Source organism: Mirounga leonina, unplaced genomic scaffold, assembly GCF_011800145.1.
Source record: "Mirounga leonina isolate KUSES-001 unplaced genomic scaffold, KU_Mleo_1.0 Mir_127, whole genome shotgun sequence".
NCBI lineage: Eukaryota > Metazoa > Chordata > Mammalia > Carnivora > Phocidae > Mirounga > Mirounga leonina.
The window spans coordinates 52,425,905-52,453,793 of record NW_023270316.1 but is presented as its reverse complement, the minus strand read 5'-3'; the positions used below and the strand labels follow the sequence as shown (position 1 = coordinate 52,453,793).

Here is a 27,889-nt window from a genome sequence, read left to right as displayed (position 1 = left end):
AGAGGTATGGAATTAAATAAATCTGAAGACGTTATGAGTTTTCCTTTGGTAATTACTAGTATATTTGCTTCTACTGGTCACTGCTTTTTTATTAAAAAAAAAAAACCACAAATCCTATAACGAAAACAACAGCCTTGGGCTTATTTTTAGAAAACTTTAAAGAATTAAAAAGGATGGTACCCATTTAAATTAAACATAAAGTGAAGTAAAAGAAAACATTTAAAATAAGGAAATAGAAATAACAAACGGAAATTCTGTCAAAGAGTCTGTACAGTCCTCACCGAAACTTTTAATCAGTCAGAACAGAAAAAGAAGACTAGAAAACCAGAAAGACAGATAAAGTCTAAAGATGTTTTTTAAGCAGTAGGTGCTAGTTCCTCAGGAGTGAAATGCTACGTCTTGATTTATACTTCCTTCTCGATGATTTGTATCATCCTTCCCTCAGCAAAAATATTTCCCAAGTTAGTCCCATGTGTGCAGAGCTCCACTCGAAGCTACGGTAAAACGGAAACGCTATGTTCCCACTGAGGTGCTCCCACCTCCTGCTTCCACCCGTGCTGACGTTTCCCTGTTCGGATGGCAACGTGTTCCCTGTGTGGTCGGTGCTGAGGGAGAATGCGGGCCACGGGTACTTACCTTCGCAGGACAGGCCATGGGAGGTGACTCCAGAAAGACTCTCTCTGCACACGTTACAGAAAGTGGGTCGTGCATGGGAGCAGGCGTACCAGTTATGCATCCCTGAGAAATGTTCCACGTTAAATTGGGCCACCTAGAAACGAGACGTTAGCACAGATTTGCCAAGCAAGAGAACAAGACGACAGATAGTGAACCTCTGGGATGCATTTAGTTAGGATTAAAATTTCAAATCTGTAATTTTTAAAACGAAAACACGTTAAGTAAAAAAAAAAAAAAGTCAATATCAGATGGAAGCAAGTTGCTTAATGAATCTACACATACTTTTCTTTGCAGAATAGAGCCTTAGCTCTTCAGTTGACATTCCTTCTCTGAGAACAGGAGGCGCCGGAAGAAGATGCTACTTTACCTCGTAAGGTTCTCTGGTCTGTACAGACTTCAGTGAGCTCATCCAATCCTCCATCTCCTTCCTGTTCTCAGCGCACAGCATCAGTCTTCTGAATGGAGTGATTATCTGAAAGGGGTAATTCAATCTAATGATTGTTAATAACCAACAAGACAGATTATTGCCAAACCCAGCAATCAATCGTAAAAGGAAATTCCATTTCTAATCTCGGAGTCCTTATTTCCTTGATGAAGATAGTAAGAGTCTCTGTAATGTAAATGAGTTTAGTTCTCTGAGTACGATACAAGGGGGTCTAGTAAAGAAAAATTCTAAGGAGGCATTTCTTGTCTTTAATCTCATTGCTCCTTACTTAGGCTTTTTTTAGCCCAGTATCAAAGGCTATGAACCCAAATAAACAATGTACTCCTATTTCATGGAATGTATCTTGAAAATTGATTTTAAATATACTTCAGAATAGGGGCGCCTGCGTGGCTCAGTTGTTAAGTGTCTGCCTTCGGCTCAGGTCATGATCCTGGGGTCCTGGGATCGAGCCCCTATGGGGCTCGATCCTCAGCGGGGAGCCTGCTTCTCCTTCTCCCACTCGCCCTGCTTGTGTTCCCTCTCTCGCTGTGTCTCTCTGTCAAATAAATAAATAAATAAAATCTAAAAAAAAAAAAATATATATATATATATACTTCAGAATAATTCATAATAAGCTTGAATTCATACACAGTTTTCAACATGGAAATTTAAAAAACTGAAAACCAAAGGAATGCAATATTGAATGACTCATAATCCGTTCATGATAATATCACAAATATTCTGTTATTAAATAATGTTGGATTTACATATCCTTTCCATTGTCTATTTTAATATGATTTATTTATTTTTTTTTTATTTTTTAAAGATTTTATTTATTTATTTGAGAGAGAGAGAATGAGAGAGAACACATGAGAGGGGATAGGGTCAGAGGGCAAAGCAGACTCCCTGCCGAGCAGGGAGCCCGATCGGGACTTGATCCCGGGACTCCAGGATCATGACCTGAGCCGAAGGCAGTCGCTTAACCAACTGAGCCACCCAGGCGCCCTATTTTAATATGATTTAAATATGAAGGATATTTTCCTCATTGTATAGAACTACTCCTTTTTAGTGCGAGCCGGGCAAAAGAATTAACATAAAAGTACTTCAGTTGGCTTTAAGGGGAGAAAATAATTGTAACTTTTATCTTTTCATCATGTCACTAAAGAATGCAAATTAATTGTATTAAGAGACTTAGGGCAAGTGAAATGAAGACTGCTGTTACAGCACCAAAAGTACTTCAAAGTGAGATTCTGAAATGACTTGAAAGAAGCCCCTATTTATGTGTGAATGCAGCATTCTCATTGTAATCTTGAAGTTGCTAACTCCTAAGTATTCACTGCAAAGAAGGGACCTTTTATTTACTTGTGTAAGAAGAGCAAACTTTACACACATACCTCGAAACTACCTCTAAATAATAAGTCATATACTTACTTACATAGCCAATAAGAAATTTTCTCAAGTTAGAAGCCATTTGATCAAGAGGTAATCTACATATTGCATTATGGAGCAGATTTCCGAAGTCATGAAAAAGCAATAATCATCTAAAAACAAAAGAAACTCTTCCCCTACTGAGTACACCTGCAAGCCTCAATCACTGCTGTCCATCTTAGGAAATAAGCCCATTATTCAAAACTACAGAGATCAGCCCAGTCTTAGCTACTCACCGCTCATTGCCTCCTTTTGTCTTTAGTTCAGACAGCACAATCCTTCCTTAAACCAAGGGTCCTTTCAGGCATCTGACAGGCACTCACACTTAAATACAGCCAGCCAGAAGTCACATGGAGGAGGCGCACCAACCGCTCAGCTTTGGGCATTTGTTAATTGCATATGAAATTGAACAGAACCTCACTTCTGCATTTTTTTCTGTTTTCCACCACCCCCTTTGGAAAAAGCTTATTAGCAGTTGGTCACTTCTCTTCCTGAATAAATAGTTAATGAAAGAGCACTGCCTCCCTCGTTACTTAGGAGCCAAATGGATGCTTTATTGCTTCAAAATGTTTTTCTAGGACAGCTCATCAAATGCAGCAGAAAAGATACCATTAAATCATAATACTCCCCTGGCTCTGACGACCGGCCTGGCACTCCAGAAACCTCCCAGTTTCACTGGACTGACTGAATAAATCTGGTATTTATTTGAATAAGTATCACTGCTAGCATTTCTTTTATTTATTTATTTATTTATTTATTTATTTATTTATTTATTTATTTGCTATACTATATGATGATAATGACAATGAGCTGCTCCTTAGAAGATATTGGAAAAATATCAACAAACAGATGAGGAAAAAAACTGCCCCCCCCCCAACTGCACTGCATCTCATCTCACCCACAGCAGGAATATAAGATGGCAAAAGTGAAGTGCAGCAGACCCCTGTACAATACTGAAAGAGTCTGGCATGCCATCTCCCATTGGGTACCACGCTTAAACTATTCCAACAGAGAGTTTCTTCCTTTAACTCAGATTTTTGATTCTGCAATGAAGGAAACTCTGAAAACTTCTGTGGTAATTTTAAATGTTCAACAACTTTTTCCATTAAGAAATTCTTATTTCTAATCTAAAGTTCTTTACAACAAACTGATCATATTTGCCCTATTGCAGTCCTTGTTTTTCTTTTTAAACTATATGCAATTTACTTTACTTTCTTATTTTTTAAGACCAGCTTTATTGAAATATAATTCACAATACCATTCAATTCGTCTGCTTAAATGGTACAATTCGATGGTTCTTAGTGTATTTACAGCACTATAGAACCATCACCATCAACTATTTTAGAACGTTTTCACAACCCCAAAAAGGAACTCCCCATTTTCCCCAAAGTTGGCCCCCACCCCCAGCCCTAGGCAACAAGGTCTTAAGTGACTCATATGAGAGTAGAGATACTTACTTCTATATTTCAAACAGTAACCTGAGAACCTCTACATCCAAGAGCGTAGGTCCTCAACTACGAGTGTGCACCTGAATCAAGCCAAGAGTTTTTCCAAAATATAGCCAACCATGCTCCAAACCAGACTTGGTGTATCGAAATCTTATTTTGGAGGAAGGCATGGATAATTTCAGATGTAATCCGTAGTTTGGCAAAGCTTACAGGTGATTCTGATGCACATCTCTGTTAATCAGCCATGAAGGGTAGGATAAGCATCCAACTTTGCCATTAATCAAGTCAGGACCTGGTCTTAGGAATGTAAAGAAAGTGCTCTTAATCTTTACGGCTCCTTATCTCCCTTTTCAGCACTTTTCTTTTTTTTTTTTTAAAGATTTTATTTATTTATTTAATTGACAGAGAGAGAGAGAGAGAGACAGTGTGAGGGGGAACACAAGTAAGGGGAGTGGGAGAGGGAGAAGCAGGTTCCGGCTGAGCAGGGAGCCCGATGCGGGGCTCGATCCCAGGACCTCGGGATCATGATCTGAGCCGAAGGCAGTTGCTTAACCAACTGAGCCACCCAGGCGCCCCTTTCAGCACTTTTCTGCTCCCAAATTTCCAGTGTTCTCATCTGTCCCTAACAGTATTCCTTTATATGGGATCCATCGGAAAGAGCCTACCACCTACAGCACGCTTGTGATATAACAGAGGTCCCAAAATGATGATCTCTGATGTTTTTGTTTGGCCATTCTGTTTGAACCCTGCAGTGTTGTGTTGTAAAACCACAACAATGACAAGAAGTTAAGATCCATCCTTTTGGACACGTACTTTGCTCTTCAGGGTACAAGCAGCTTACACCTATTTTCTTCAGCTGGCCACTTCATACACTTACGTTACCAAGTGGCCGCTGGAGGCATTTGAGTTTGCAAGTCCTGCATAGACTGACTCCTTTCCTTTCTGGGGTCAATACTTCCTTATTTTCTCATCCAGTTGCCACAAGTCCCACCTATTTTCTAAGATGACAACTGCTGACCTAAAAGTAATTTTTTCTGAGGTGTTATAGATGATAAAGGTTCCATGCATATTTTCTCCTAGTGGTGCTTGAATTTTAATGGAAGACTAAAAAGAGTACCATGTCACAACAAATGCATTTTTGGCACCAAGACCAAAGAAAGAGCCAGATAGTATAATTCAAATCAACCAAATAACAGAATTTTAGATTAAAAAGAGACCCTATCATACTGATGTAATACCATAAACATTCATTATATCGCTGTAAACACTGTGGAATCTGCATTAAGTGCTCATGAAGAGAGTAGTTCCATAAAATCTGGGAGCACAAACTTAACAATATCTCAAAAGATGTAAAATAACATAGAAAGATGTAATGGACTAACGATAAGACTGAGGTTGACAATAATTCATATACACTCAAGAGCCTCATTATTAATCTACTGCTGGAATTTATAAAGAAATCCTGCTAGGCAGGCAGTGCACCATGTCAACAGGATCCTAAATCATATTGCTTGGAAGTTGAACTAAGGTCTTCCTATTCCCTTTCAGAAAGATCTACAAATCTTTTCAGATGTCTATTTTGAGCCATGTTTAGATTTATACACAAACACACACATACACCCTTCACTGAGAGTTAAAGAGGATCTTTGAAAGTCATTCCATCCTTCTGGTTTTGGCTGACTGATCATCTTTCCAATGGATGAGTCATTCTAGCTGAATAACAACTTACTGATCTTTGTGGGCATTCCTGTAATGTAGACTAGGGAGTATCAAACATGTACATAGGCTCTCAGAATAAAGAGGGAGGCATTAGTCATGACACAGGGAAGTCTATCCCATGCTGCTTATTTTCCTATCTAAGGAGAAGTTATTTATCATCGGTATATATAATATTAATTTCAAAAACTCAAACTATAAATCAAGGAACTACCTAAACTTTGGTATAAATAATTGATGGAGAATTCTGTAGCATATGAAACATTACTCATTTGTGACAAGATTCCACAAAAAAGTGTAAGTATTGACAAAATAGATTCTGATGGAAGTTTTTTGGTAAATATATAAAACTATTATTCGGAGAAATGTACTAATTATAGAAAGGAAAAAGACCTCTGGACAAGAGCAGAACATCTTTGCCAAGAAAATGTCTGTCTGCTTATCTACAGGAATACCTGACTACAAGCTTATGGCAAAAAGGCAATATCTCATTGATTCTTCAATCATCTCTGTAAACTAAGCACAGAATTAATTTTGTTACAATACATTGAAGGGAAAAAACAAATGTAAAAGCTAAATGAGTTGTCTACAGTAAGTTAATATACTTCTCATATGAGGAGTTAATAAAACAGCACTGTTATAGCAAGTAAAATAAAATAAAAATAAAATAAAAAATTATTCCTTCACTGTAAAATACTGAATTGAGTAACTACAGGCAATTCAATAAATCTCACTCTTTCACAGGCTTTGTTTGAGAAGAACAATGAAAAAGAAGTAGAGTTAAAAACTGGCAATGATATTTTTAGGGATGCCTATTGAAGAATGAGGGGTCAAGTAGGATGATGTGAAAGATTTGCTTTAAAATACTGCAGATAAACTAGGGAAGAGACAGACTAGATGAAGCAAGTGTTGGCAACATCAAGATAGTAGTCGGAGCTGAGCAATGGGGATGTGGGGTTTCACAGTTACCCTGAGTTTGTGTATATTTGAAATTTTTCACAATTTAAAAAAACAAACAAACTGTACCCAAGCATTGGAGAACAAGCAAAACCCTTCAAGGAACTAAGGATGTAGGTGAAGGACCTGGGTGTCTTAGTCTTCTCTTATGTATATAGACCCTATTTAACCCTTGGCCCAAACTCAGCTTACAGACCACACCTACCAGGACCCAAGTTTCTGACCTTTAACTGCCCTCTCCCGTAACAAATTCACATTAGAAGGGTAATGTGGTCCCTTTGCTCAAATGACCTAAAATGTACATAGAAGTTAATGAAGCAAGTCTTCTGATCACTGGGTCAGATCGGGTGGGATGGTCTGAGCAGAAGAGAGCTATGCAAATCTTACTTCCACAATTCTTTTTTTTTTTTTAAAGATTTTATTTATTTATTTGACAGAGAGAGACACAGCGAGAGAGGGAACACAAGCAGGGGGAGTGGGAGAGGGAGAAGCAGGCTCCCCGCTGAGCAGGGAGCCCGATGCGGGGCTCGATCCCAGGATCCTGGGATCATGACCCGAGCCGAAGGCAGCCACTTAACCGACTGAGCCACCCAGGCACCCACTTCCACAATTCTTGAGCTTCGATGACTCTGCTTAAGATTAGGTTGGCAGGCCACAAAACCTACTTCTTGACTAAGGAATAATGGCCTCATAACAAAGTCATTTTCCATGTTAATTTGATTTCCCTCTATAACCTAATGTTGGTTTTTTACTGCCTTAGAGTATTAAGTATAAATAAAACATAAATTCTGATATGTTTCCATGAAAAAAAGAACCACAGATTTCAATGAGGTCAAGTACCAATGTTCTCACTACATACACAGTGTTTCCATAGGATCTCACATTCTAAAAAGTAAATTTTTCCTTTATTTCAGTGTAAAAATCCAAAATCCTCTAAAATCAAAATTTTACTGAAAAGCACTTAATAAAATATTAACACAATAAAATAGAGGCGTGTAAGCTGGCAGAATCCAGTTTTCAAATAAGCAACTGAATTCAACACTGTAGAATTCAACACTGTATAATTCAAAGAGTCTTAGAATCTATACAAAAAGTGTTAAATAAAGCAATCTATTTAATTATCTTCTGGGACTATCTTGTCTTTAAGACTTTGTTTCAGAGTAATGGGCCTAATTGTGACTTCTCAGAGTCTCTGGTTCACTGGAGAACCAAAGGTAGAAGGATGTAGTGAAACCATAGAAGTTAAAGACAGCCCCTCTGCAGGCTGTGCTCCCCAGTCCTGCTCTCCCTGGAAAAAGGACCTGGCAAAGGCCTCAGGGAGTCTACCAAGAAAGGCTTTCCGTGTTGCTTACTGCAGTATTCCATTCTATCACTTGTATAGATAAATTACATGTATAATAATAAGCCACTGTTTCTTTGAAGACTAATTAGGTTTGGATTCAAGTCAGTACGGGAAGTTTCTAAGAATTTAAGCAAACTGTAGTTATTAATGTTTGGTCAATCCCTATCCTATTAGTTTCCTATTGCTGCGGTAACAAATTATTCTCTTACAGTTGTGGCAGTCAGAAGTTTAGGGTCAAGGTGTCCAAAGGGCTATTTTCCTTTTGGAGGCTACAGGGGAGAATCTACTTGCTTGCTTTTTTCCCCTTCTAGACGCTGCCTGCATTCCTTGGGGCTCATGGTCCCTTCCTGGCATCAATCCAACCTCTTGCTTCCATGGTCAAATCTTCCCTGATTCCTCCTGCCTCCCTCTTATAAGGGCCCCTGTGATTATACTGGGCCCACTCCATAACCCTGGATAATCTCATCTCAAGATCCTTAACACAATCAAAACTACAAGGTCCCTTTTGCCATGTAAAGTGACATTCACAGCTTACAGACTTTAGGATGTAAATATCTTTATGGTCCATTATTCAGCCTACCACCCCCCTATCATAGATATAATACATAATTATAACTTTTGACATTGTAATAGTGAACTGGTAAATCAATGACACTGTCCTCTATTTTCTTATTATATTCATAATTTCAATGAATGTCCTCATTGGAAACAACGTTTCTTCCAAATAATTAATAGTTACGTTCTCAAAAAATAGGACATTTAGGGGGCTCTAAGGTTGATAATTAAGCAGAATGATTACTCCTGCTTCATCTCACACTTTCAAAGTGCTTTGCTGTCAGTAAGATGACATATATTATCTCATTTAATCTTCCATATAACTGGCCCACTTGATAAGTAAAAAGAAATTTAACTTGTTTAGAACTGCAAACTCGGTAAGTAGGAGAATCAGAACAGACAGTCAGGTCTTCTGGTTTCAAAGCACACTCCTTTTCCCTGTTACAAAAGACAAGTAGGGCCTGTTTCTCAGCTGCCTTTATGTGGGCCACAGAACCCTGTCAAAAAATGAAATCTATTGTGCTATCATTTGATATGTGTAGCTCTAAGAAATCAAGTGCCAGCAAAACAATTTTGTCAAGATAAAAACAAAAGCATTAAGATATAGAAGGTTTCAGATTAGCAATAACAAAGTAATATTTCCTGTAAAAAATTTTAAAATAATTAAGCTATCACTTCTATTCACTATATACGTAATAATAGCTATAACTATGCCCTATTACTAAAAATATACTTGGTTCGCCAAAATTGGTATTTTTTTTAAAGATTTTATTTACTTATTTGAGAGGGAGAGAGAGAGAGAAAGAGAGCAAGAGCACAAAAACAGGGGAGGGAGAAGCAGGCTCCCCACTGAGCAAGGAGCCCAACACGGGTCTCGATCCCAGGACGCTGAGATCACGACCTGAGCTTAAGACAGATGCTTAACCGACTGAGCCACCGAGGTGCCTCCAAAATTAGTATTTAAAAAAAAGCCTAAAAATTACTGATCAGCACTTTAAGAGCAGACCAAAATCCATGAATATTTAGACTGCCAATATAAAGCAAGCATATTTTACAACTACCGAAGGTACATAAAAGAATTCGAAACTGAAAGGCAGGCTACACAACCAGCTGCATTATTCTATGCAGTTCACTTAGTGTGAGCAGGTTTGCAAGCTTTTCTTCAAGTTCAGCGCCCAAGTGTTTGAAAAACAGTTTGCTAACTTTCCCTGATAACCTTTGACTTTCCACCACAACATGCTATTCTTACCTCGACAGCACTTTTATCCACTTATATATTAGCATTTGATCCTTTTCTGAGTCCACCCACTTCCTGTCTGCTTCACAACTGTATTGTAAAGGGCAAGCACAATCCTAGCACAGAGCATGTTAATCTTAAGTGATGGGCAAAGATGATGGGGTAGATGAGCTACAACACCATGAGAAACATGCTGAAGGATACCTATTGTGATAGTTTAAAGCTTACACTCTTTATTGGACTCCAACACCAAATTTTCATCCATTCACTAAAAAACATAGAGTGCCTTATTTTATGCCAAGCAACGTGGCAGCTCAGGGACAGAGAGATGCTCCTTGTACTCACGGAGCTTGCAGTTCAATGAGGAGCACAGAGAAGTAAACCTAATTCCAATCTTCCAAACCACTCCACTTAGCTTCCAAGATCCTTCAAGATCTGGACCCTTATCTTCTTGTCAGCACCCAGGGTGCACCTAGAATACAATGAAAGGCAGCTAACCAAGACCAAAGACTCAGAGAAAGCTTTCTGGGAAGTGATATTCAACCAAATAAGGGTGAGAGGCAAGTGAGACTTGGAGCATATTTCTGTGGGGAGGGAGCCAGGGGGAAGGCACAGAAGGAAGGGATGCTGCAAACCAAGGGGCACACAAACACATAAGGAAGAAAGGTCAAGATAAGGGCTGGGTATTGTGAGTAGTATAAGGTGGCCCCACGGGTGGAAGAACAAGGCGAAGCCAGAGAGGTAATCACAGAAAACCTTCTACCGTGCTAAGGGGTATGGATTTGAAGCTTAAAGTGACAGAGCACACACCCTAATGGGCTTTCAGCCAGGAAGAGCCAGGAATGGTTCTAGAGAGATGGCTGGCAGCCTTACAGAGGGTCAGCTTGGTGGTCGGGTCACAGGGGAGAAGACGCTTTTTTTTTTTTAGATTTATTTATTTATTTAAGGGAGAGAGAGCGAGGAGGGGCAGAGGGAGAGGGAGAGGCAGAAGGTGAGGGACAGAATCCCCTAGCAGACTCCCCGCTGAGCCCGTTGAGGGGCTCGATCCCAGGCCCAGAGATCATGGCCTGGGCTGAAATCAAGAGTCCGACTGATGCCCTGGAGAAGACTCATTAACCTTTGGAAAAGGCCTGACAGGACGTGAGGTCAGGGTGGCAGCAGGTTGCTGTGTATGGGAGCATGCCATGAAGATCTGAGCAGATAGGAGACAGGAAAAAGAGTGAATAGCTTTCTTGGAGGAGACAGAATTAATGGTACCTGGTGACTATCCGGTTGCAAGGCGTGACAATGAGGGAGCAGTTTAGATGACTCTAGCTTTCACATCTGCAATGGAAATAGCTTACAAGTCCAAAATAGTAAGAATTACCACTTACGGAGTAACTGTAACAGGCCAGGACCTGTGTGTGCTAAATATAAAATACATTATTTATATAAGATAAATAAGATTTATCTAAGCTACAAGATCTTACGGCATCTACACAGCCCCAAAGGTAGTGATCCATTTTACATTTGAGGAACTTAAGGCTCAGAAAGATTTGTCACTTGCCCGAGGTCACAAAGCACACGTAGGATTTGAAACTAAATTCTGTCTGCCTTCCTAGCCATCTACTAGAGAATGAAGGAATAGCAAAGATTTTACGGACATTACCCTAGAAGAATAGGCAGAAAAGGCTTCACATGCTGCGCACTTTTTCTCCTCTTAAAAATAATCAGGGCAGGGGCACTTGGGTGGCTCAGTCGGTTAGGCGTCTGCCTTCAGCTCAGGTCATGGTCCCAGGGTCCTGGGATCGAGCCCTGCATCGGGCCTGCTTCTCCCTCTCCTCCCCACTCATGCTCTCTTCTCGCTATCTCTGTCTGTCCCTCTCTCTCAAATAAATGAATGAAATCTTTAAAAAAAAAATAATTAGGGCCACTGTACAGTTGTATTTCAATCCTATATATACTCGTATATTCTTTAAAGATGAGCAAGAAAAGGTGCTGGTAAATTAATAACAACAACAACAATAATAATAAATATGCTAACATAGACAGGTCTCTGCAAACCAGGCACCTTTAGAAAACAAAATATTGACAGGATATATCATCATATACATAATCATATATAGTATGATATACATACTCATATACATAATCATATATAGTATCTTATTTGTACATTATACATTGGAAACTGAGAGGGGTTTTTTTAGTATTAATTGTAATGACAAGGATCACAGTGATTTTAGAAATTATTTATGTAGGCTGTCACATACACTTCTACTATAAATTAGCGGTATTAGTTAATGGACACAGTAAAAGTTTTACCACTCATTTAATATTTTCAGAATGTACCAGAGATGGGAACAAAGCATTAGCCTCATTCCCTTGGCACAGGCTCTATTGGTTTATAACCGTAAATTGCTTTGTACAGAACACATATGTAATGGGAAAGTTCAAAACACAATAATTATCTTGTTTGTACCAGTCACCACAAAACTAAAACATTTCTAAAACCTAAATTTTCCATTACACCGTGATCATACTTAAGGAATAGAGAAGACGTCTGAATATGCTAGAAACTTAAAAAAGAGGCATGAAAATGATACCAAAGGAGTCCTTCAAGCCATTTTAATAGTTTTTAAAGCATCTCTCAATTGCCTACTAGACATCACCAGGATATCTTATCATCATTTCAAATTCATAGGGTCTAATTCACAATGTCTTCTTTTCACTACCAATAAACCTACTTGTATTCTCGTTTTCTACCCTTAATTAAAGGCATCATTTATATAGCAATCCTCCCAAATTCAACAACTCTACGTTAGCTTCCTCCTCTCTCTTCTCCCTTCCTGTTGGCCGCAGCTCTCCAGTCTTTCCCATAAGATCTCTCATGCATTGCTTCCTTCCCTCCCCTTACAGATGGTCTGATATGTACCTTTATCATGGTTCCCCTGGACATGTAGCAGTGTCCAACTTGGGCTTCCTGCTAAGTCCATCACTCTTGTCAAGTGCATCTAATAGGAAGTTGCCCGAAAAGTCTCCCATGTAGAATTTAGAATTTTCTTTGAATAAGTAATAAGCATTTGTGACACAAACAAACAAACAAAAAATTCAAAATGTATTTAGAATGAAAAGTGCATCTCCCTCCCAAGTCTGCCCCCAGCTACCAAGTCTCCCTCCTGAAGGCAAATATCTATCAGCTTCTATGTATCTCTCCAGAGGTAGTCTCTGCATATACAACAAATATGTGATCTTTCAAGGTTTAAATGCATGGCTGTGGGCCCATACACACAACCCCCCCCCCCCGCCCAGCACAGAGTAACACACACAGAGTAACATTTTATACATGCACATTGTTCCACATCTGGTTTATCACACTGAATACAACTTGGAGTTCAGTGTGTATTATTATATACAGAGCTGATTCCTTCTTTTTCATGGTTGCATAACATTGTACTATGTGAAATAGTTCATAATTCATTTCAACCAGTCTCTAACTTACCCATCTGGGTTATTTCCAATCTCGTGCTATTATAATGGGTAAGTAGCCTTGTATGTATGCCTTGGCACACATAAACAGTACTTTTCACTTCCTCTGTGAATTCTGGATAATGTGGGCAGTGAAGGCTTGATGAACCCAAGGACTTAAAAAAAAAAACAAAAACACCTCTCTTTACAACCTATCCTGTAAAGTGTCTATCTTGGTCATACTGTATTTAACCTCAGGTTAAAATCTGTCAGAAGTTTTTCTGCAGCACTTTGGAGTATAGTTCTGTCAGTCCTTTCTGGTAGGCCTGCTTTTATCCATCCTGAAAAGGCATGTACAACCTAAAACATTTTCACATGAACAACACTTCGCTTATACAAAACAGCAACTCTAAATTCCTACAAAGATCTCCAAAGGGAGAAGGATTAGCCAATCTGTCCTGATAGCTTTTCTTACATTTTGAGCCTAGCAAATAGAGCCCCCTAAGATTTTAGTCTAGCCACAAAAGGACCAATGGTTTCTTGCTTCCTAGAACTTTGGTCTAAGGAAGCTCATAATAACATTAAGAAGTATTTCTCTGGGTTGTACTCTTGGAAAAGATGCTATATCATTAAATGAAAAGATAAACGTGATATACCTATGGAAACAATGTATTTCATTGCTAAAAGCCTGATGTCCAAGTTAGAGAAAAAAAGAATGCAAATTTCAAACTCCACTTATAAATTATCAGCTTTCATAGAATAAAGCCATCTAAACTGCATATACATCAATTTTAAGAGGCAAAACAACCACTCAAATTGCATTAATGTGGTATGATTTTAGAGTGCCATAAAATAGTTTACCCAACATAGACATAAAAAATCCGGGGTTTGCCACAATTAGGCATCGAATACTTAGGAGACCACTGCCATCATTAATCACAGCAAGAATTGTGTTTGTAAGACTTATTGTTCATAAAAAATGATCTGAGTCACAACGTAAAGAGTTCAACTAGAATACAAATATTTATGGGTATATTATAATCCAACATCACTGGGAGAAATTAGGAAACTCTGCTCTCTAGCTAAATCTTGAAATGACACATTTCTCCCAAAGGAAAACTAGAGTTTACAAGTATCATTCATTCATTCAACAAGACACATTCTTTCATGCAGTTGACAAATACTTATTGTCTTTCCCCTCTGCACCAGGTCTTGTGTTAGCCCTGGGGATCCAGTGGTGAGGAAGACAGTCTTTGTGTCTGCAAGGAAATTTCAGTCTCCACCACCTCCCCTTCCTCCCTCCCACATACACATGCCATGCAAAGATCTCTCCAACAGCATTCTTAAAGGATGGTCACTTAGCTCTTGCTGTGTGGTATAATGAAACAGTGTGTGTAAAGTGCCTGGCAATCTCTAAATCCACTCCTCCTTGCCTACTCTCAACAAACTCCAAGAGCTGGGAACCCCGAATTCCCCACCAGCTGTGCATAGCTATTAGCCATCCAACCTTGAGAAATTCATTTCAGCATTCTGAGCCCGAGTCTGCTCTGAGAACTCTGTTCTTGAAGGTCCCTTCCAGTTCACAGGGAATGAGAGGACTAGAGATTTCTAATAATGGACAGAGCCATTACATCACAAAAGGCCTGTTCTATCAGATGACTCAAGTTAGAAAGTTCTCTTTTAAGTAGAGCTAAAACTGTCCCTCTGTGAATTCAACTGTGAATCTTTGTCCTGCACACTGCGGTAACACAAAACCTGTCGACCGCCTCTTATGCATGATAATCCCTCAAATATTAAAAAAATGTCACATTTCCCCAAATCTTTAAGAATAAAAAGTGGCCTCTTGCGTCAATCCCATGATTTCCCAGACCTTTGTATAATATATTGGTTACCCTCCTCTGCGAGCTCTTTATCAACATTTTTAGTTAAAATACAGTGCCCAAAATAAAACGTAGTATTCTAAATTGGCAGGAGGACCAGCAAGTGCCAGCTACATACCTAGTAATGCAATATAAGACTCTGTGATTGACTTGGAGGAGAAAAGACAACTGAAACACAACAAACAATTAGAGGAACACTATCTGGACCATACTCATTTAAAGCTCCACAATAAAGAGGTAGGACAGCTGAGGTGTCAAGAGTACAGATTGAGGTCAGATGACCCAGATGGGTTCAGATTCTAGTTATTACATGTGTTAGGTGTTAACTTCTCTGTTTCGGATCTCTCATCTATAAAATGGGGAGCAGGACAGTACCTACCTTATAGGACTGATATAAAGAATTGAATGAATTATCGGCATTTAGAAGAGACACATAATGATTATAATAAATATTATCATCAGAATAGGCAACTTATTTATCTAAAGGATTATTTAGATGATTTTCTAAACACCTGTTTTGTGATGTGTATTCACAAATGAGGTGAAAATAACGTTTCATCCTTTCCTTTGTAACTAAGATTGAGATACTAATGGATCAAAGTAACTGACACTTGGGTTCAAAGGATGTGGTATCTCTCTTAAGAGAGAAGATGAACTGAATTATAATAACAGAGAGGAAACTAAGGGAAAAACAAAATAAACAGAAAGTACACATTAAAGAAAGGAGTTCTTAAGAACATTTTCCCCCTCCCATTATAACACAGCCTGCTCATTTCAACTATACCATGAATGTATAATTTTTGGCATTTTATGTGCTGGATGTTCTCTTTATTGGCTTGTTTTTATGCATACTTTTTGAAACTTCATTGGAGGAATCAACTTGAATGCTAATCAACTTTCGGTCATGTGTGCTGTGGCCAGTGACCCTGAACTAAAATGATTCTGTTCCAGTGCTTGGTCAGCTCTAAAAATAAGTGCTACCACATGGTATCTGTGTTTCACACGACCGAGTAAGCCAGAGTGGGTGTGCAGTCACTGTGAGATTCCAAGCACAGTCGTAGATCACTCACTAAAAATGGTAAGGGTAGTTAAATAAACCAAATAAATTACCTCTGTATTTCTTTCTAGTTAAAAAATATGCTTTCTTTACAAACTTCCATAAAAAGTTTTAACAATGTCAATACAATACTTTCTTTAAAAATGATGACTCATGCAATCAGAGAAAGACATGTATCATATGACCTCACTGATATGAGGAATTCTTAATCTCAGAAACAAACTGAGGATTGCTGGAGTGGTGGCGGGTGGGAGGGGTGGGAGGGATGGGGTGGCTGGGTGATAGACACTGGGGAGAGTATGTGCTATGGTGAGCACTGTGAAGTGTGCAAGACTGTAGAATCACAGATCTGTACCTCTGAAGCAAATAATACATTGTGTTAAAAAAAAAAAAAAGAAGATAGCAGGAGGGGAAGAATGAAGGGGGGGGAATCGGAGGGGGAGACGAGCCATGAGAGCCTATGGACTCTGAGAAACAAACTGAGGGTTCTAGAGGGGAGGGGGCTAGGGGGATGGGTTAGCCTGGTGATGGGTATTAAAGAGGGCACGTACTGCATGGAGCACTGGGTGTTAACCGCAAACAGTGAATCATGGAACACTACATCAAAAACTAATGATGTAATGTATGGTGATTAACATAAAATAATAAAAATAAATAAATAAAAATGATGACTCATGTACTTAAGATTTAGCCTACTCGTCATTAAAATTTAAAGAAAACAGTCATTTGAACAGCACATTTTGAAAGTCTAATGTATACCATGTGATTGTGATGACTCTCGATTCATTAAAAAGCTCTTCGTTAGCATATACAAATAGTTAACAAGGTATGATCGACATTTCATTCATTACAGAAGGGTTGCTTTTCCCAATAACATCTATTAACATGAGATAAAAGTGGAAATAAATCTTCACCACACCTCTGAAAGAGAGGCAGGGTGGAACATTTTCTCAAGATGAAGTTCATCCATACTCTCCTTCAAAATCCCCCTACTTGTTAGGAATTGACAACAGATTATCATTTGTGAAGGGAGCAGGTGGGACACTAACTTCAGGATAATAACAGTCACTGGCCCTTAACAAACCCTATGTGCTCACCATGGTGCGAGGGATTGTAGTGCCTCACTCATCCCATTCCATTTAATCCTCACAACCCCATGGGACAGGTTCCACTGCTATCCTCAGTTACAGGTGAGGACACGGATTCACAGGGGTTAACTAATTTGTCCAAAGGCACGTGGCTAGAGAGGGCCAAGTCAGGACACAAATCCATGCTGTTTGACTTCATGGTCTAAGGTCTGCAATTGAGTAAGTCACAAAAAGCTGGGATATACACATCACGATGAGTGAGAACGAGAAAAAGAGAGCAGCGAGTGTGAGAAGAGAGAGAGGACAGGCAAAGACTAACCAGATGGAAAGACCACTGTGTGAAAAGGAAGAGCCCTGGATAAAGCATCAGGAGGGCTGGGACCCTTCCCAGGGATGCACCAGTGTGACGGAGGGGAAACTAATATGTACCCAAGGTGACTTAGACAACCAAAGCAACAAGACAATTATTAACTCCAGGGATGGGAGCACAGGACTGTGCAAGGAAGGAAAAGTGACCGTCGAGTAGGTAGGATTTGTCCCCAAATCCTTTGATGCTACTCTCACGGCGTCTCTATCCCCTCCCCCGAAGCTCAGCCAACCTTAGTGACTCATTCAGAACCGACAGAATGCGGCAGAAACTATGCTGAGTAACGTCCCATGTGAAGTCAGTTTCGGCCGAGCTCTCTCGAACCTGTTTTACTACAGAGTTTGGCATTGGGTTTTCAGGCAAAGCACAGCTTTTCCATTTTCCATTTGCTAATCACAGATTTTCCACTTACTGTTGTCCCCTGTCAATATATCATCCTTAGGGACTTCAAGGCATGACTGTAGCGAAGCTGAATTTGGCCATTCCTGTATCTTCCAGCCATACCACTAAACTTCACCATTAACCTTTGACACGAACTAGCCAAAACAACAGTATCAATAGCAGTCAATGCAATCCAGAAAGGTAGGATATTTAAATATTTAAAGATAGGAAAGATTGTCAATTACTGGTTGAAAACCTCTCCCTTATTCTATTTTATGCCCTAGAAAGTTCTACCAAATTCATTTGCTGTAAAACTCTAAGCAATCTGCCTAATATTTTAGTCTCCACATTTCTAGTCCAACAAACTTCAGAAATAACATTTGGTTGAGTGGATAAATCTCTTGAAAATACTTCACCAAGAAGTCTTCTCATGTGTAAAATAAACTTTCATCTTATTAATTAAATCAGCAAATATTTACAGATAAGGTACTCTGAGGTAAAATGATATGACAGAGTCTCTGTCCTCAAGGAGATTATAATAAATGTGAGTACCTAATTAAATATGAGGCAGACTATAATGAGTTCTATAATAAGAAAGGCACTAGGGGAGAGGTCTAAGAAAGAGTTATACAAAGGATTTGAATACCCTCTCTCAAATCTAAGCTTTTCACTTTCTTTTACCTTTATCTACACCAATACTCTAGACCTTGTCTTTATCTGAAATTGTTCCATCCTTCAAATCTTAAATTTTGGAACCCTCTTTCAGACTAAATTCTAGATCCCTGTTGAGGGGAAACCCTTATTGCCCACTCCCCCATGAGTCTCCACAGAGGAGAGAGGACTTCGGTTGACTCCCTAAGGAAGGCAAGTGGTTCATCACCATACCCCACCTTCATTTGGGAGGAAGGAAAAAGAAGCAACAATTTATCAGAAGCTCTGATTAGGCCTCTAATCAGAAGCTCTGAATCTAGTGGTTGTTGGATCCTGTTCAGTGATAAATAAGCTGTCCCTCACTCCCTGTGTTTTATTCTCAAGAACTGAGAACACAGAGAGGAAGATGGATGACTTATTATCCCTCGAACATCCAACAATGCCTTTATCTTTTATAAGCCCTATAAACCATCAACCCTGGATCAATTTAGCTGTTGTTCTTTCTCCCCATCTTAACAAAAAAAAATGTGAAAGGCATAGGAATTGGATACATTACTAAACTTGATCTCCATCTTTGCTAGACACTATTTACTACCTCATAATCTTCTCCAGGTCCCTGTTCAGTTTCAACTTTCATTTTCTTTCTTTTCTTTTTTTTTTTTTTTTGTAATTTTATTTATTTATTTGACAGAGAGTACAGGCAGGGGGAGGGGCAAGGAGAGGGAGAAGCAGGCCCCCTCTGAGCAGAAAGCCCAACGTGGGGCTCAATCCCAGGACCCTGGGATCAGGACCTGAGCCGAACACAGACGCTTAACTGACTGAGCCACCCAGGCGCCCCTCAACTCTCATTTTCTACAGAAGCTAACCCAAACCTAAGTAAACTCTGACTCATAGCAGATGACCTCGGCTTCAATTTCATTGAGAGAACAGTAGTATCTGGGTTTGGAATAAACGAACTTCCTGCACACACCCACCTCCATAAACTTTCTGTCTCCCGGTCAATGCTAATCTCTGAATGGGCTGTGGCTCCCATGCTCCATCCATTCTCCCCTGTCTCTCCTGACACTTCAACTTTCGAGTCCAACAATTCTTTCCTCTCTTCATATAGACACATTCAAAACCCATTTTAAAAACAAAGCCAAAGAACAACAACAACAAAACTCTTTTGAAGTCTGAATATTATACTTGTTCTCCTTCCTCTAACAGCCAAGCTTTTCAAAAAAGCAATCCACCCCGGCTTCTCTGCCTTCCCACCTGTTCGGCAGGGCAGCCTAATGCACACCAACCCCTCCCCAAAGTCATTCCCATCAATGTGACCCAATGACCTCCATGTTAACAAATTCCACAGACGCTTCTCATTTCTTCTTTGACTTGATCTCTCTATAGTATTTGATGTTTAACAACTTCTGTCCTAAAACTATCTTCCACAGGCTTTTCCTAACATCATCACCTCCCAAGGCTCCTTCTATACTTCAGAATGCTCTGTCTTTATTGGTCAAACTTTAAATTTTAACATTTTCCCAGGATTCTATTCTTGGCTTTCCTCTCCTCCAACTAAAGGTTCCCTGGGGCGGTGGAAGGGGCAGGAACATTTACACCATGGATTATCCCACGCGCTGTAAATCCATACGGCTAAATCTGAATACATTTGCTTCCTCCCCAACCCGCCCCCGCCCCCACCAGCGCTTACCTCTGTCATGGCACTGCTCTGTATTTGTATAAACAAATCTGTCTGTCTTCCCTGCCCTGGCAAGCCTGGGAGATGGACACAGCACACCACTGTCAGCAGTGCTAGCTTCTTGAACAGGGGCTGGGAGTGTGGATGGGGGCAACAACACAGCGAGAGCAAGGCATCTTAGAGGACCTAGGAATACGTAGCTATGAAAACTACCTGGGAGGAACTTCACTGAACTCTACTGTGAATATTTTGAGGGAAGTAACAGTCTATTTATTCATCTCTGAATCTCTTGTGCTTAGCACAAGTGCCTAGCACATGGTGGGTATTCAAATCATATTTTTTGAATGAGGGAAGTAGAAAAAGAATGAGATATCTGAGATTAGCTTTGAAGAACTGGTAGGATTTCAACAGCCTTAGATGGAAGAGAAATCAGTGAAGCCAGGGGGAATGGGAAAAGTCCAGGCACAGACAGAAATGCTGGACCGGTGGGGTGCATAAGGACGAACAATCTCAGTAATTCTAGAATGCCAAGGTATGGTTTTATAAGACTTGAGGATGGAGCTGCAGATGTAACTTGACAGGCAACAGTGAGCCAGTGAGGTCTTTCCAGCAATGTGATTTGTAATTGGAAAAGAATTAACTGGAACAGAGGATACCTCTTAAGTAGCTATCAAATGAATTACTTAAGTGAGAATAAATGAAGACCTGAACCACAGCAATAGAGTAAAAGTAGAGGAGAAGGGAAAATATTATTTTAAGACCGAAGGTAAGAAATAGGCTTTTTGAATATTCCGAAACAATGGAAATTAGTTGAAGTATCAAATTTAAAAGAGGTGACAATTTTAAAGCACTAAAATTAAAAGGCCTAAAATGGAAAATGTTGTAAATACTTTTAAAAAAAATACCTTTAATGCATTGGTTTCTTGACAGTACTTGGTATACAGCATACTTATTAAGTTTATTGTGTTGGCAGGAACTCCAACACGCTTCAGTTGACACATGGTTGGTAACTGAAGAGGACATTCTGTACATGCTTAGGAAAGGTCATTCTGTAACTTTTGAGAAGGAAGTCAGCAGCATATCACCATACCGTGAAACTGTTGTTTGCATTTTTTGTGCTTGCTTCGGCTACACTGGCATCTGAGAGGTCAACTTCGTCGAATATCAGAGACTGTTAATGAAGAAGAACACAAACACATTAAATGAAAACCTAACTCAATGTTTGTCAATAATTTTTATTTTTTTTATTTTTTTATTTTTTGCTATCAGGTCATGACTATGAAGCTGTGTTAGGAATTAGGAATAGAAAGTGAATAAACGGGCGCCTGGGTGGCTCAGTTGGTTAAGCGACTGCCTTCGGCTCAGGTCATGATCCTGGAGTCCCTGGATCGAGTCCCGCATCGGGCTCCCTGCTTGGCAGGGAGTCTGCTTCTCCCTCTGACCCTCCCCCCTCTCATGTGCTCTCTCTCATTCTCTCTCTCTCAAATAAATAAATAAAATCTTTAAAAAAAAAAAAAAGAAAGTGAATAAAAAGTCGTTTGTGATTATTTGCAATATCCTCTTAGGAAGCGTAAAACCACAAAGTACAACTAACTCATAAATCCCAAACCGAAAAGGTCTTTAAAGAACCCTGTGGCACACAGTTTCAGTATAAGAAGCTCTGTGCTCTCTAGAAGCGTAACTTATGGGGGACCTACTCAGTGTGGCGTGCACGCATGCGCACGCACACACACACACACACACAGAGTAATATACCTCTGGACAGGCAACAGCCTGTAACAACGTTGCCAGGAAGGCAGAGGCAACATCATCATTCCCACATTTGCTAAGTGAGAAATGAGAAGTAGTCCTGGCTCGGATCATGGTGAGTTACTGAACTTCCTGAAACTTACTTTCCTCATCCATAAATGGGTTTGAATGAGAAGGTGAATCTGCTCTGCAAATATAAAATGGTGTTCCTTTTGTACTCTTAAAAGTGGTTTCAATCAAAAAGTTTCAGTGATAAAAACTCCACAGAAATGTAATCTTTAATAATGTTCAATTTAGAGATTAGGAAACTCTACTAAATAAACGTATCCTTCCCACTCTCAGTCATTTGGTCATTGTTTGCACTCATTCAATGTTCTTGCAGCACGGCAGCTATAACAAGGCACCTCTAGAACTGCAGAAAATGGGCCCCTTCCACATGCACCCCAATGTTTACAGCAGCAATGTCCACCATAGCCAAACTATGGAAAGAGCCTAGATGTCCATCAACAGATGAATGGATAAAGAAGATGTGGTATGTATACACACACACACAATGGAATATTACTCAGCCATCAAAAAGAATGAAATCTTGCCATTTGCAATGACGTGGATGGAACTAGAGGGTATTATGCTAAGTGAAGTAAGTCAGAGAAAGACAAATACCATATGATTTCACGCATATGTGGAATTTAAGAAACAAAACAGATGAACATAGGGGAAGGGAAGGAACAATAAAATAAGATGAAAACAGAGAGGAAGACAAACCATAGAGATTCTCTCTTTTTTTTAAAGATTTTATTTATTTATTTGAGAGAGAGAATGAGAGAGAGAGAGCATGAGAGGGGGGAGGGTCAGAGGGAGAAGCAGACTCCCTGCTGAGCAGGGAGCCCGATGTGGGACTTGATCCCAGGACTACAGGATCATGACCTGAGCCGAAGGCAGTTGCTCAACCAACCGAGCCACCCAGGCGCCCAAACCATAGAGACTCTTAACCATAGGAAACAAAACTGAGGGTTGCTGGAGGGGAGAAGGGTGGGAGGATGGGTTAACTGGGTGATGGGCGTTAAGGAGGGCACGTGATGTAATGACCGGTGGGTGTTATATGCAACTGATGAATCACTAAATTCTACCTCCGAAACGGGTAACACGGCATACGTTAACTACATTGAATTTAAATAAAAATTAAATTAAATTTACCAAAAAAAAAAAAAAAGAAAGGAAGAAAGAAAGAAAAGGGACCCCTTGTCTGATAGCTTCTACCAACACTCCCAAGATCCCTAGGGGGTGTGCAAATCCACTTCACTCCAACCAATCTGACTATTAGACTTGTTCCCCGACCAGAAAGAATTTTTAATCTCGCACAGGAGAAGAAACAGATAACGACTAGTTGTAATGTAAGATGGTCTATTGAAAATTCAAGAAAAGAAATACTACAGAATGCTATGGAAGGTCACAGATAATTTCCCCCACAGAAAACATTTAAACTCTTGCTTTTGTGAATGATGGAATAAAGACTCTTTGAGGGGATCCTAAAGAAAACAGGGAATTTCATCAAGTGGAGACAGAGGGAAAGATCATCTGCGGATGGCAAACACGGGGCAGGGCCAAGGTTATCAAGTGGTCAGTGCCGCCTAGAGATGAATGTGGAAAGGCAGCATGGAGCCAGATCAGGGACAACCTTGAACATAACGACCTTTAAAATGAGATTACTTTATTTGGTTATTACTTGTACAGCTGCTTAAACTAAGAATTACATTTGTTTGCATATTTGATTTTACCTCCCAGTGTATAACTCTACTAATTATATCAGGAACATATGTTTTTTAATATGGAAATTATCAATTATTCAACTGACACAGTAGCCAGAAATCTTAACGTTTACTTCTGAAGGAACACTAAGGTATCAGTTTAAGTGGAAGCTCATCATTACTAGTTTTTTTCTTCCCAAACCACATCATTCTTATTTTCTTCAACTGTTACATAAAAATTATTTAAAGCCTTGATTTTATTTCACTTAGTTTTTATTCTTAACTGCTAGCATAATTGAGTGATTGCTTTGTGTCAGGCACCTTGTGTATTATCTCATTTAAGCCTCCTCAGAACAACACGAGCTGCCTGCAGCCACTCTTGTGGAAGGTGCTGGAAGTGGGATACAAACCCTTGTCTGAAACCAGAGGACAGATTCTTAGCAACTATAGCAATTCTCTCTCTCATGGTCAGGGAAAGATGTATAAAGTAAAAGGTAGCAAGAAAAGGGGGGGAACCCAAAATTTTCAACTTATTACATTTAATAAGGTTACATTTAATGTTTTACTTTAATTGTAAGGAAAGAGGAAAGGAAGAAAGAAAACTATACTAGAACCTTTCCATAAGATGGTCCTCCATGGACATGCCATGAAACTGACTTAACTAGACTCCCTTGGGATTTGGTCCAAGATGGATCACACGCACACCAAATTCACCGAAGAATGGTAAGGCTCTAGTGAGCACCAAGACAAAAAGTTCAGAGAACTAAAATTTTTAATCCATCCACAACTGCAAGTGCTTGGCAAGTCATATCCTTCCAAATTACCTTCGAGTCCTTTGCATAATAAAGTGTACGGCCTCGAAGTTTGAAGTAACGCTTTTTCCATCTTTGGAAGGAACTGGTTTGCTTCAATAGTTGTCCCTCTTTAATACTGGTCTGGGGAGAAACAGAAGCACAACAACATGATTAAAATGAAATTCAGAACCAAATAAAATTCAGAATTAATGACACACCATCAGTGACATTTTAAATATTATTTCCCAGGTCCTAGAAATTACACGAGAGAATATCTTCTTCTTTCTGTCCAACGAAGGGAGGACGTGTGCAAAGCCTCATGGACAAAGGTAAATCTGACATGGTTCCCTGACCTCCAAGTAGTCACAAATAATATGGGAGACACATGCACCAAACTAATACTTACGATTCAGTGTGACGGTACACTGCCTTTTATAGAGGAATTATTTTACCTCCCAGTGTATAACTCTACTAATTATATCAGAAACATACCTTTTTTAATATGGAAATTATCAATTATTCAACTGACACAGTAGCCAGAAATCTTCACATTTACTTTTGAAGGAACACTAAGGTATCAGTTTAAATGGAAGCTCATCATTACTCGTTTTTTTCTTCCCAAACCACATCATTCTTATTTTCTTCAACTGTTATATAAAAATTATTTAAAGCCTTGATTTTATTTCACTTAGTTTTTATTCTTAACTGCTAGCATAATTGAGTGATTGTTTTGTGTCAGGCACCTTTATTATTCATCTGGAAAATGCGGATGACACCGCGACATACCTTATAGGGTTGTTTTAAGGAATACATTAAAAACATAGAAAGGACTTATTGCACGGCATATAGTAAGTGCTCATTAAATGTTATCAGTAGCTATGTGTTATTTTAACGAATGTAGTCAAAGCACTATGCATGGTGGTCCAGAGAAGGAAGCATCAGCTCCTTTAGAGGGAGGCAAAGAAGTCTTCCCAGAGGATAGCCAAAGGTGGGTCTGAAAGGAGTTTATCAGAATGACAAGGGATGGCGAAGCCTATTTTGGTGTGTGCAAAAGTATAAAGGTTTAAAACAGTATGCATATTTGGGGAATCTTCAAAGAACTTTCAGTTATAAATGCAGGGTAGGTTTTGCGGTGCGGGAGCAGCAGGGGATATGGCTGGAGAAGGTGGGCAGGGGCTCTGTGATTCTGGGCCAAACTCTGTGCTGAGTGCTTCATATATGAAGTTCATTTCATTATCACCAACAAGATACTTAGAACCCGCTGGCCTCATCTAGTATCTCTCCCTCCCTTTGGCCCCCTGTCCACAATGGTGCTTTGCTTTTAAGTGGCCATGCATGCTCCTCTTAGGTCTGGATGCCACCTAATTTCTCCTCCTGGGCTGCTCTTCCTTCAGATATCTGTCTGACCAACTCCTTCACACACTTCAAGTCTTGACCTTCTCAGTGAGACCCACCTCACTGACTTATTTAATACCACAACGCAATCCCCAATTTCATCTTATTTACTCCCTCACACAAAGTACTTACTTTCCTCTTCTATGTATAATGTAATTTGCATATTTATTATGTTTATTGTGCTACCCCTATTAGAATAGAATTTACCTGAGTTTGTTACGTCTAATAAAGTTAAATTCAATGTTTCACTAAGGAAGAAGGAAACTACACTTATAGTAAACTAAACTTACAGTCTGCCTCTGAGATTGTCCTTAGGAGACATGTCATGGGACTGACTCAAATAGATCCCCTTGGGATGGGGTCCAAGAGGGGTCAGTCACATTTATTCTGAATTCATAAAGGAGCAGTAATGCGATGGTGAGTCTCCAGGACAAAAACAGCTCATAGAACCAAAATTTTAAATCCATCCCACTGGATTGCCCACTGATGTATCTCAAGTACCAAAAAATTATCGAGCACACACAAAATTCAGATCTATATGAATGAATAGCGGGTACTGAGGTAAAACTCATGTCTGCTTGACTCCAGAGCTTATTCCCAATTTCTACACTATACCGTCTTTCATTATCAACAAGACATAAAATATTGAGAAAAATGTGTTGTCACCAGTAAGGTAGTCAAGTTATATTAACATTTACTTTCAGTGTCAATGAGAGATTTTCCCCATCGCTTGCTCTGAGACTGTCTTCCAGGAATTGTAAATTTTTAACGATAACAAAGTATTTTTGCAATTTCGTACCAAAGAGCTCGATTTGGAGTCAGACAGACAGACTTAAAGCCAGGCTCCACGACACACTGAAAATAGGAAGCTGGGCAAGTTGCTTCAACAATCTGCCCAAGTTTCCTCTCCTGAAATACAGGAATAATAATACCAACTTCACAAGCTTGCTGCATCTAATTTAATTATACGATAATGGCTGGAGAGCACTTAGCACACTGTCTGGGTTACAGAAAATATTCAATAAATGGCAGAAAGTGTTATTATTATGATATCATTATGCTATTAAGTTCAGGGAGTATTTGCCAGGCACCAAATTCGAAGAGCTTCTTGGAAGAAGAGAGTAAGTGTTTGCAGGCCACTCTGAGGGCAAATAACAGCTGGAGCAGAAGGAGAGTGTCAAGAAATGAGGTCAGGGGAGATTAGAGCCAGGAGAGGCGGCCACCATGGGGAGCTCGCTTTTTATTGTAAGTGCAAAAAGCTAGTGAAATGTTTGAAGCAGGAGAGCGAAAATGGGGAAATGTCCAAGGGAGAGACGCTAGGGGCTCGAGTGCAGGTTGTCGCATCACTGAAATGCAGAGAAGTAGAGCAATTTGGAGGCAGAATCCGCTGGACTTACTGATAGGCATCAAGGGCAAGAGAGAGAAGAAGGACCAAGGAAAAGTCTAAGTTGTTGGCTTGGGCAACTAGATGCGAGAGACCGAGAGAAAGGGGTATAGGAGGAGTGACTGGTGAGTGGCGTCGCTGGTGTTGCTGGACTCATCTGGTGTCACCCCGGGGAGACAGTCATCATTCTTAAACACAAAGTACTGAAATACTGTAAAAATATAACTTACCCAAAGAACAAACCATTTGTTCTAGAAGTGAATGTATTGGGATTTTTGTAAAGTTTTGTTTAGGGCAATGAGGAAGAGAACTTCATGTTTGGTCTACTTAGGTTCTATAAGCACTGTCTAAGGGAAGCGTCAATAACCTACTTCATTCCCCACATGGTTATCAGAGTGATTTTCCAAAATGAAAACCTGATTATGTTATACCACAGCTTAATTCTCTTTCGCCTGCAGCAGGAAGCCCAAACTTCCATACGTACCATA

The 27,889-nt window shown here is 39.6% G+C and overlaps 1 protein-coding gene across 2 annotated transcripts in view; it reads right to left on the bottom strand.

Moving 5' to 3' along the window:
* The window catches only part of DGKH (diacylglycerol kinase eta), a 173,013-nt gene that overhangs the window by 68,379 nt on the left and 76,745 nt on the right, over positions 1 to 27,889 (bottom strand). The window contains exons 3-6 of one of the 2 annotated variants that reach the window (XM_035003306.1): positions 24,653 to 24,763; positions 21,422 to 21,502; positions 1,043 to 1,147; positions 637 to 769 (exon numbers count right to left, since the gene is read on the bottom strand). In XM_035003306.1, the coding sequence (XP_034859197.1) occupies positions 637 to 769; positions 1,043 to 1,147; positions 21,422 to 21,502; positions 24,653 to 24,763 (430 nt within the window). Of the gene's footprint in view, positions 1 to 636; positions 770 to 1,042; positions 1,148 to 21,236; positions 21,388 to 21,421; positions 21,503 to 24,652; positions 24,764 to 27,889 lie in introns of those variants that run through there. The other variant, XM_035003305.1, reaches the window with a different exon arrangement.